Source organism: Opisthorchis viverrini (genome assembly GCF_000715545.1).
Source record: "Opisthorchis viverrini unplaced genomic scaffold opera_v5_304, whole genome shotgun sequence".
Lineage (NCBI taxonomy): Eukaryota > Metazoa > Platyhelminthes > Trematoda > Opisthorchiida > Opisthorchiidae > Opisthorchis > Opisthorchis viverrini.
Genome location: NW_008751959.1, coordinates 327,408 through 339,585, shown reverse-complemented (window position 1 = coordinate 339,585; position 12,178 = coordinate 327,408). Strand labels below are relative to the sequence as shown.

Here is a 12,178-nt window from a genome sequence, read left to right as displayed (position 1 = left end):
TAGGAAGCGCACAGTGGCACTCATCGTTCACTCACGAAAAACTACACCACGTGGCCACAAATTGGCAGGTTCCAAGGGGGCGAACGATTCATATAGATTTAAGTTAATTTTTACCACAGCATGGAGCGCTAATTAGAACAACGCACCCAGCGTCATTGATTGATTATCCAAAAAATGACACTGGCTAGGCTTGGATATCTAGATGCATGTACCTACTAGCTTGTTGAAACTCGTGTAGAATCCTGAGGTCCCTGATCAAGAATATTCAAGCTTGACGGTCTCCGTTTAATGATCACGAAATACAACTGTCACGTCACCAAAAACATTCATTTTTATAACAGTTTGGCACTTCACAGGAGATCCAACAGAATCTCTCCGTGATAGTTTGTGACTCAACATTTCACCGTATTACCTAACGTGACTTTACGGTATCCTGGTTCTGTCGCCTTAGTGTAGGCTTTTTTAGGTCCTTCTGTACGCTAGTAAGAGACAATGACAAAAGATTCTATGTAAAGCATGCCGATGCGCATACGCAATTATAAGGTGGATCCAATGTAGGAAAAACCTGTGAAACCACCACTAGATGTAGGACTACCGAGGTATGAAACGACACAAAATACTGGTAAATTCGTGAGCACTCTGCTGCTGCTGCTGAACACCATGCACATAAAACAAATCTTAAGGATTTGATGCTCAAGGCAATCACCATCAACACCATCATCGGTACCATCAACTGACGAAAATACTGACGCTCAGCTGTCGTACATGAATTTCCATTAATTTGTAGTCTAAAACGGTTAGATAATGGAACCGGAAGGAAAAAGTAGGGCTAGTCTACAGCACACCAGCAAGATTCCCACACCTCCGACAATCAGTTAGACAATTTGGAAAGAACCTGAGAGCATGAACGCCAATAGCAACGCTGGGTTGCCTTATCCTTCGGTGTCTCTAGCCAAGCTCTGGCAGAGTCAAGTGGACCCCATTCTGGAAGCACCAATAGTATTGAAATAGCTAATCAAATCTTTAAGTTCCTCCTGCTGTGTCAATTTCTGTCTCGATCTATGTGTATGATAATCCGACCTGAGCACGGAAAACAACACACTTCCTGGAGGCAATAAATTGGACGTGCGTAACACATAATCCCGCCTAACCATCTTGCAAGTCTGGGTGCATTTGTAGAAGGAGATGTCGCAGTTTATCGATGATGGCTGAGTTTTGCGATCGAAAGAAACCCTGAGCTACTTTTGATAGGAATTAGATACTCCTGAGAATCCATGGAGATGTTATGCGAAACGAAAGCACCTAATGAACTTGCTCGTTGAGGCTAAATAAATGCACTGTGGTTCTCAGAGTAGAATCTTGGATTAATTCTGCATACGGGGAGTGGTTGTGGGTAGCGCACAGCCAGATACCGGGCTGCATGGAGGAATTCATTAGGGATATTTCCGGCCACCGTTCTCATGGAAAATCCCATTTTATGCCAGAACACCTTGTCCCCGGAGAGAGGTGAAATGTCAGACCAAAAAGTTACTGTTGGGTTAGGAAAATTATGTCCCTCTGAGAAGACCAACGTCTACTAATGAATCGTATGAAATCTCGCTTATCCTGAATTGTGTTCACGTTCATGGTGCTACATCGTAGGACGCGGTATCCTCTGAGAAAGAAATTCAACCAATCCTTAAGTGAATGAGTATACGGTTGTATAATGTGACTTTCAATCTCGTGTTTATTAATGGATGACGGAATGAGGCAAAATGCCGTTTGCGTGGCTTTTACCTGCTAGCATAAATTTGGATTTGTTTGAAACGAGTTTTGTTACACAAAAAATTGTACGTAGTCACAAATTTCGTAATTCGCGCCATCGCCGAATATTATAAAATCACTTAACTTCGTCCACCGTTTCACTGCCAAACAGCTGTACGCTATATGGGGCAGGATATGGGGTGACGTCAGATGGTGCAAGTGGAGTAATATGGTCACGCCACTAAAGAAGACTCTGATACGTAGCCACGTTGCAACAAGATGTTATCCAAAAATAACCGACCGAAAATCTATAACAACAGCACATCTTCAGTGGAGCCTGTAGGACGAATGAGGAGTTTCAAAATCATAACACGTTCAATGACATGCGAGATCGCCGGTTGAATCTTCGTTGACAAAATGAAGGTGATATAATATTTCGCGTGGACTTGCGGGCATCAGCGGACGAACCAAGCATATTGTTTCGCGGCTATCCAGTAAAGAACACCGCCTATTTTTGCAGCCAGAGGCTTCGATAGAAAATGAGATGCTTGATCAGTGCAGCAAGAAAAAATTCGAGGAACTCATTATCCAGGTTAGCTGTGTCCAGGACCGACGTGTAGATGCAGATCCAGAGTTCATGAACCAATCGTTTCAATATAACAACCATTTGTACAAAATTTTAGAAATGTGCGTTATTTATTCGGAGCTCTAAAATCTCACGCAAACATCGCAGATTCTTGAAATTTTTCATCAAGCTAAACCAAGTTATGACGCTGCTAGATTTAGCTGTTAATTGATGTCATTCGCATCCTTGTTGTCAGTTTCTCAAGGGTACATGAAACAATGCTTGATGATGTAAGCAGATGAGAGTGATCCTTGTGAGCTAGCATCAAGTCTTTCATCGTCTAAGTTTATTGTTTTATTACAAGTGCGCACCACACTCAATGTTATCATTTCCCCCTCTTCTCACTGTGTACAACCGTATAACGTGTTCTTTTGTTTTCGCTTTGTGCCATGTCCACTAGGCATGTTTATGACTAGAACGTTAACTAGTATCTGACTTTCGGCAAACGGCCAATCACTAGTCCACATTGATATAGCATGCCCAACACAACACGACCATTGGGCTTCATTTCGTGGCATATATCATCATCATCGTCGTAATCGTCAACATCATATTCTACCTCATCATCATCGTCCGCGACAGCTTGACATCAGTGTTGAACACTAATGCTTCGCCGCTGCACAACCATGATTTACTTGAAATACTTACTGTAAATAGAAGAATGAAGGTGAACAGTGCACGGATTTGGTGCTCGCTCACTAAATTGTTCTCAGTGGCTAAACCTCCAATCATGCGTTCAGACAACCTAGAGAGGGACTCACAACAAGAATGCCAGTAATATGCCATATCCTGCAGCATCTTCAGCTTGATTTGGTTTCAGGAAAGTCTCCTGAAATCTGCGATCGTTTCGAGAGATTTTAGAGCTTAAAATCTTTACCCATTTCTAGACACTTACGCAAAATTTTCAATGTTCGAACGAGAGTTTCACGAACATTTGAATGTGTATCTTCCGAGTCCATCATCAATACAGCTCACCCAAATAATTAGTTCACCGGTGGTTTTCATTTGTGCAATTTTGGCCACTTGTCTGAGAGAGACTCTATTTGTGTACGAGAAATCCTTGTCTTTGGTGGAGGATTTATCCTACTTTGAGTATTATGAGAGCTTGAGTGTTCGTTGCGCTGGGAATCATGTAAATCAATCTGAATTTTCAGTTGTGGACGTCACCTGCTTTAACCTAGATTAGTTCGATATTTTTGGATAAAAATCGGTGACTGCAACGAGATCAGTTAACACAATGCTAGTTAGGAACGAATTCATTTCGTGTTGCATTGGTCACGTGTCGCATTTTCTGTCAGAGTTGTGAGCTGCAGAACTCAGCATTGTTGTGTTACTGGATACCGCGGTAGACTATGGTTGGTTAGTGGGGAACCACCTAAGTCCACTCTAAATTTGCTGTCACTGTCATTTTGTCAATAAAGCGTCTTTGTATGTAAGGTGTTCTGATTTTCAAGGGTATCATCAGCTCTTCGGGCTTCGGTGAAGATGTGCTCCTCCGTCTAAAGACGCGTAGTGTCATGGACAGCGCAACCTCAGAATCTGCAATTTTCCAAGAAAATTATTCCATATCCAGTCAGACCCAACCGATCGAGATGAAGGTGGAACGTTTCCAATTCTTCGTTTCCCTCTCAGTTCTCATTTTAATGAGGCGGCTGCAACCATTCGTAATATTGGATCCTGCCTCTGGAAATGCACTAACCTTCCGGAATCCAGGTCAACGCCGAGGATGTTGCCCCTAATCATGATCCTTGTGGCCTAATCTTCAGTCTCTAGTCTTGACAGCCTCTCAGCCAGGTGGTCGTGTTCTCCCCGCCACAACCCGAAATGTGAAGTCGTACTCAGGTAAGCGAGGTGCCTAGCGCGCGAGCTTTCCCAGAGGATGTTTGATGGTCGCGACCCAGTCTAGCGGTTTGTGATAGGTTTTGTCGTGAAATGTTTGTCCAAGCAGGTATTGCCACCACTTAATCATGGCCCGGACGACCGGTTAACATTCTATCTTGATTTCTGCGCACGGGAACACCGGCTTACTTTTCCACGGTAATCAATTACCACCCCATTGTGGTCGTAATCTTGGAACACTTTGCCTTTAAACGGATTTCTGGAATAAAGAAAATGAAATGTGGCGACATGTGTTCTATGAGAACTTACCGTGTAGGTCGAATAGAAACAAATTCAGTTCGAATTGGGCTCGCTGGCTTCTTCTGGAATAATGTTTCAGGACGATGATTGCATCTTCTGCATCTTCTGCATAATAATCCTTTATGCACAAGTAATTTTGATAACCTTCAATGATCCCCGTTGAGTGCTCAACAAAGAAAATTACAAATTTGGTGCTAATATGTAAATCCTTCGGCAAATTTACACCAGTAGCCGATTTTACGAGCATATCCATATTTCGTGCCCGTGAATGTAATTCGAGTGGACAGGAAGCGAGATAGCTCAATTGGATAGAGCGCGAATATCCTGACCGGAAATTCCGTGATTATAGCCCTACATCTGACTCCCGAGCACTTCTGCCAAGGCTTGGGAAAATGGCACTAATCTAAAATTCTTGGAACCTTCGTGTGTCATGGCAGCCAGGCTCCTTTAAGATGCTACAGCCGAAAGAACGACGCGGCAATAAACAACTTACGATCGTTACCGTCTCCACGCATGAATCAAATTGTAATGCTTTTAGGAGGTCTCCGATCCTCTTCGGATGCACTACTGCTGGCTGATTCTCTAAAACGACATCCAGATATCAATTTGTTTCATTTTAGGCTACGGCAGCGAATACTCAGACGAGTGCACATCAGTATCATCGTCAACGGCATCATCGTCATCATCATCAGAATGTGGTACTTGCATCAGAGTTCTATGGCGTCTACAGTCATGAAAAGGCATCAACCAACAGAAAATCTGATAAGACATCTGAAGTGACATATAAAGCCCCATAATTTATGCAACTCAAATTCAACAATTGTATACATGAGAAATACTGAACAACAATGAGACGTGTTAAATCAAAATAAAAGGCGCGTTGCTATACTCTAATTGTTACCATGTAGCGAAAACTGTACGCGATATTTACTTGCGATTGTTTGCAATATCGTCGTAGGCGAAAGTTATTATATTCTTCGCTGGAACTCTGTTTTTACGCAACAAATGATACGCGTGGAAAACGTCCGACTGAATGAGAACAAAATTGGCACGTGAATTTAGGACAACAGGCAGAGTAGTCAATGGAATCCAAAGTAGGCAAGCAGTTTGTGTAGGATAATCCATACTTCGTGGAGTATCAGTTACCACAACAGCATTTGAATGTATTATCCCGAAAACAGGAAGCATGATTCTACTCTGGAAGGGCTTTTGTGAACCAAAGTTCTCCATTCATCCGTGTCCGAACTACGATCCGCTCACCGAACCTGTACGATATTGGTATCCCTCGACATCGAAAATGCATCCGGATCTGTCGTTTGCTTGTGTTTCATAGAAATAGTCACATTGCGTCGCATAACTTCATGCAACTCATAGACGAGCGGACGAACGATTTTGACGAAAGTTGATTTCTATATGCTTATTCCAAATACATGCTACTTGATCTCACGTGGTATTATAGATTCGTTCGCTCACAGTGCCTAGCGATTCCGGTGCTTTCACCGTAGCAACCAATGTTGTTGGTACGTTTTGTTGAGTTTTCTGAGTCCATTTCATACAACAAGTCGCACCAGGCTGCAGTACTGCGGAGCCCGGGAGCGTTACTCCAATATAATGAAGCTACAAGTCCGGGGAGATGATTAGTGGTGGCTGGAAAACCATCGAATTCCTGTTTTATACAACATTATACCTTATACTCAAACGCCACGATTTTTCGTAAAATAATGCAACAGTAAAAACCTATGGGCTGCGAAAGCCAGATTCCGATTAACATGAATCATACTATGTATATCTGTAACGTTTGAGTTCATTAGGAGCGTAGTATCGACCCCACCCAAAACATAATATCATTTTACCGCAAGGAACTGCTGACGAAGACGAAATGTGTCCATTAGTGTGTTCGTTATTTTGTTCAGCAGACAAGGCTTTCCGAGTGTTTCGGCGGAAATATCACAACCATGGAGAAACCCATGTTAGACATAACTGTTTGGGGACCGTGATCACAAAATTCCACTTTGAAAACCCTTTCTTACGAAATTTAAATGAACTTTTGAGCCTCAAGCCAATAAATCCCAATGGAAACTTACTTGATGTCGATAATTGACCCAGGTGTTGGAACCAGCGACTAGGAAAACCCAGTTCTTTGACGGATTGTTGTTAAATATGGTTGACCAATTGTGGACACCGATGGCTTCCAAACGTGCAACGTGGTCGATGCAGAACAAGAACGCAATTAGTAGGGAACAAGCAGGCATCATATTGAGGCTTACTTGAAGCTTCATGTGCCTGGAATTTTATACCGTGCGTCTCCTGTGAATCGAACTTTGCCTCACAAATATATGGCAATAATGTGAAAAAAGGCATCCACCAAAAATCAAATAGTTCTGCGGTACAAAGTTTATGATAATCAGGGTATGATCGATCATTGAAATCCGCCAATGGAACATACGAAAACAAGCCACCATTCTGGACCTCGCTCGAAAAAACAAAAACGTACTTTTCAAGTACATGAGACATGGCCGCAGAAACAAGCCATCCGCGCTTCAGGCAGTACTGAGCAGCACCCTGAGTCTACAACCTTGTTTTCACATATTTGCTGGCTTGATGAGCAACTTTAAAAATCCTCTGGCCCACGGGGACATTAATGTGAATTTTCGTATCAAAACGTTCTAGTGAAAAGATGTTTCCCAGTTGCAACTGTCCCAACCTCTTCAGGCTATCAGTATCAGGAAGTAGGCTTCCTGTGGAGTAATTTATCACCAAATGACAACTGACCGGTGCCAGACTATTGGACAGATAGGCACAACACTCTCATCCATCGTAATTAGAAAAACTGAACGTCAACCCTCACTTAAACGTGTCTTACTGAACGTTCCTGGATATTCATTGAGTGTTGATAAAATCCAAGTAAATAGTACAAAGCGAGTCCATGAATTTCGCAAAGATTTTCCTTTTCAAGCGAATTTACAAGAGAACATATTACACCCATGCATGTCCCATTTGTAGTATCACCGTTACGAACATCCATCTTTAAATTTTCATCGCATGCCATCGCTTCTCATTTACATCCGCCAGGGGGTATACGGCAACATGTCTAGACAGCCGCCATTTCGGTGTGACATACGGCCTACGAATCTGCGTCTTATTTACTCTTTTCGATCCCCGGCCATCTTGTATCGTATAGAAGTTCCCCAGGCCGTCGGTAGCGACAAACGGACCAAGATATTGACTGCCTAGCTTTCGCGACCGTAGTCCACTCCTTACAGGATTCTGGTGATCCCTCTGTTCGAACTTCGTTCCCATGAGGAATGTTCAAGCCTTTCTACTTGCCGTTTTCTGCCTAGTATTTTCCAGAACGGTGGTCAAGTTTTCTTGAGGTCTCCTCCATTCTTGCTCTAGCTGCATCGGAGACAAACCTATTGCCGGCCACTAGCCAATTTCAGTGGCATCACCGTTAAAAACCTTCACCCCTCAAAGTTCGTTTCCATGCCACGGATTTCCATTTACCTCGGTCAGGACGGCTTCTGCAGCGGTGTCACCGGAAAAGGACCCGAGAAGTACACGGACCACAATTCGCCGCTTTCTGGGACAGCAATATTTTCCTTGGGGTGGATTGCCCCTGTTGAGTCCCCTTCCATCAGTTGGCATCGCCAACATGAACCCGAATAATCCATCACCTTACTTCTCAAACCGGGACAGCAGGCGGTCTGACAAAGTATACGCCGCTTCATTGCATTCGACGATAAGCTTCCGTCTCAAAACGCTAGGCTTCATGGGTAGCACAACATCCAAATCACTGGCGTTGCAGTAAATATGCCAGCTTCATTCGGACTCACCCAGTCAAAGTGATTCTGGAGCGTTTCCACTTCCTTGACTCTCCCTTCGTTCTCAATGCTGCTTTCATCTAACAAAGCGGTTGCAACCATTTGTAAAACAGGATCGTGCCGTTAGAAATGCATAAAGATTCCGGGATCCAGTTCGACGACGAAATCATTGCCGCCAATCATGATCCTGAAGACCTCATCTTCAAACTCTGCTCTTGACAGGCAATCAGACCAATTGTTCGCTTTCCCTGGCACGTGCTGCGTTGTTAGTTGCACGCTTGCATTCGGATTCCCAATGTTCTTTTGGCAGTGGGCCAACTTCTCCGTGACCCACCTTGTAACCCAACGGTGTCACAGACCTACGCGCCAGCTGCGTCTCGGCTTCATTTATCCACAAAGCAAACTCACAGTAGCGCCTATATAACCGTCGTGGTTGATTGCGCCATACCTTTCCACCAGGGCGTTCGGCCGGCTTGTTGAACTCCAGTGCAACGAATTCCCTCGCCGAGGCCCAGTCCATCATCCAAGAACCTCTTCTAGCAGCATACGGTGTCGCCTTCTTCCGACCCCATGAGGACGATCTTCATCGTCGCGAACTTACCCCAGTGGGTCTCACCAACTTAAAGGAAGAATGCCTTCCCTGCGGAGTTATTTATTACAAAAACTCCAACTGCCCAGGTACAGACTATTGGGGAGAAAGGCCAATCTCTCATGCGCAACTTACTTAGAATAAATGAACATCCATCTTCACGAAAAAGCGTCATGCTGAACGTTTCTGGAGATTCATTGAGTGTTTCGCAGGGTTAAGCAAATGGAACAAAGCGAGTCCACAAATTCCACAAAGAACTCATATTTTAGGCGAATTTACAGGAAGAGAACATATAACTTCCATGCCTGCCCCTTTTGTAGTATAACCGTTACATAAATAATCCATGAGTACATCAGTGAAAGAATGGTTTTATAAGATGATTTTCTTTTGATAAATCGTCATTCGAGTAACCTGTTAACAACATGTGACCATGTGATTTGGTTTCCGTGATTGAAGTATGTTTGGCGTTATATCCACTCTAACTGAGAGTTAATCGCCCTACTGATCAGCAGGTGTCTGCCCAAATTTTACCTCGATGTTCCGTAGGCTAATTAAGGAACGACAACCAGAATGATCTAATCGAGGGTTTCCTCTAATAAAATGCAACAGATCATTCAAATTACAGCTTTGAAACTTTTCGCATCCGTACTAATAAGTGGGCAAAATAGGTTCCCTTGAAAGCTTCAGCACATCAGAAGTCTCGGCATGCTTTACATCCCCTGATTCGATACACCATACCGTCGAGTATGAACTGGGTCTCGGAGATCCCATCTTCCGGATTTCAGCAACAAGTTCACTTCGGGCATTTTTAAGAATGTACCAGCATAGTACGAGTTATATTAGTAAAAATGTCGGTAACCACGTTATACTTAGCCCAATAACTCACTCGTTAGCTGGATATTATATCACAAGCGGAGGAAATTATCGCAGAACAGTAGTTACAATTACCACCAAATGACCTATTGATTTGCCACCAGAAATTCTGGGTAGTAGTTCGTGCATTGTTGAGCCGGTGGTCATCCGGATGCGCCGTGAGGTGGAATTCCATTTTAACCTCAGGAAATCCTGTGAATTCCTTGCTGCTCAGCTGGACTGTCCTAGTGTTGTTCACACACATCGGTCAGGAGTAAACCTTTTTTTACTGTTTACTCGATGGATTTAGGTCGAACATAGTTCGCACTTGCATTTCAGACCCGCAAGTAAACCGCTCTCAATATAAGCTTTTTTCTGCCGAAGCTAGTGCGTCCCTCATTTTGGACGCGCCTATCCAAACACCCAGAGAAATGAAGAATGACAGGATTGCTCAGCCTGACAGTTAGTTTACAGCCTTTTCATCTTCATCGGCGTAGGGAGCATTATCACCGCGGAAGGCGAATATTTACTGAAAACTTTGCAATTCAACTTTTTGGCTTGATTGCCAGATCAGCAACTAGATGACCAATAACCTGTAAGGCCACACGTGTTGTCACTGTCTCGGAATTTTTTCAGTGCTTGTACCGGTCAAATAAGTTGCATTCCACAGGTGCCCTCTACAAATGCTTTGAAAGGCTTCAATTTGCGCACCGGTATTCACTTAAGTTCACCTGTCTGACCCTCACAGAGCTACAATTGAACATTATCTGCTGATATTCAAAGTGGCAAAGTAGCAGTTTAATATTAGGAACATAATATTTCAGCGGCAGCACCGTTTTGGTACGCAGCCATCATATTGCCTAAGGGAAGCATGAGTGCTGAGCAATCGCCGGGCAGCCCAAGCCTGGACAGGTTAGTCGTAATGCCGAGGCTGGATTCGAAACACGATCAGTGATTTCTGGACATAAGCACTGAAATTTCCTGAGTTCCCAAGCCAAATTGAAGGAAGGATGTTTCTACGGCGGAGCCGTAGATTACCTTTTCCTTTGAGAGAGAGAGAGTGATAAAAAAAACTCCAGTTCCATCGGTTACCTACCATATCTTGAAGAGTTTTAAACTTCGGTTGTTCTAGAACAACAATCGTAAACATCTATGACAGTTCCGAGATGTTTAAGGTTTCAGGAAAACACTGTGAATGTTCATCACACAAAAGTTTTCTATGTTCAAACCAAGGTCTCACGAGATCTCGGATGTGTAACTGCGCGTCGGCGTGGTTACTGCTCCATCAAGTGTCGGGTGTTTGTAAGTATTTATTCGCCTAATTTTTGCCACCTGTCCGGAAGAGACTGCAAGTTTATACGAGCAGGCCTTGAATATATACATCAACTTAATCTTCTGAAAATTTGATAGGAGCCTGTGTTTCTTTTGCGGGGCATCGAAACATCAAATGAATCATTGTAAACCACTTACTATGATAGATTAGGTGAACAAGTGGATCAATTTGGGTATTCTGTATCGCAGGTCATCTAGTTTCCGAAAGTTTCCGTAACTACATCATTGAATGCGGCGAGATAATTTAGCGCAATGCCTTTTATGGGATATTTTATTCATGTAGCATTGGGTCAGTAACGCACCGCTGAATACGTGTGGCAGATACGTTTGCAAAACATCATCTTGCAACGTGGCAACGCAATGAAAACAAGCTTATTTGTGAAAACACACTGCTCATTCGTACGTGTGACAACAAGTGGATCAATTTGGGTATTCTGTATCGCAGGTCATCTAGTTTCCGAAAGTTTCCGTAACTACATCATTGAATGCGGCGAGATAATTTAGCGCAATGCCTTTTATGGGATATTTTATTCATGTAGCATTGGGTCAGTAACGCACCGCTGAATACGTGTGGCAGATACGTTTGCAAAACATCATCTTGCAACGTGGCAACGCAATGAAAACAAGCATATTTGTGAAAACACACTGCTCATTCGTGTGTGTGACTCCCCTTAAATTGGCGTGAGCTTTGCACCATTTGACGTCATCCTCCCTCCCGCCCCAATTATTATAAAGTGCTTCGACACACACAATAGACAAAGTTCATTGAGTTGATAAACTTCGGTGATCAAGTGAAATACGAGCTTATGTGAATATGGACATATTTTTGTTTGGTGGCAGGACTTGTTTCAGCGAAAGTTCACACTCATTCTACCTGTAAAACCCGCGTATAGGTCAATTTTGCTCCATTACCTCATCCGCTTAGAAACTTCTAGATTGAAAAGCTAATGCTTCAAAACTATACTCAGTCAATTAATCATTTATTCATTTGTTTACTTCTCAGAGGACGCTGCGTTCTACGCTGAGATGGTATGAAACAGCATGAACGTGAAAACATTCCAGGATAAGCGAGATCGT

The 12,178-nt window shown here is 43.2% G+C and overlaps 1 protein-coding gene across 1 annotated transcript in view; it reads right to left on the bottom strand.

The window, feature by feature from the left end:
* T265_14947 (hypothetical protein) overlaps window positions 1-6,790 on the bottom strand; it is a gene marked incomplete at both ends in the record, with an annotated part of 19,884 nt that extends 13,094 nt beyond the window's left edge. The window contains one exon of the mRNA XM_009175915.1: window positions 6,592-6,790. Coding sequence (XP_009174179.1) covers window positions 6,592-6,786 — 195 coding nt within the window. The remainder of the gene's footprint in view (window positions 1-6,591) is intronic.
* Between the last annotated feature and the right edge of the window lie 5,388 nt (window positions 6,791-12,178).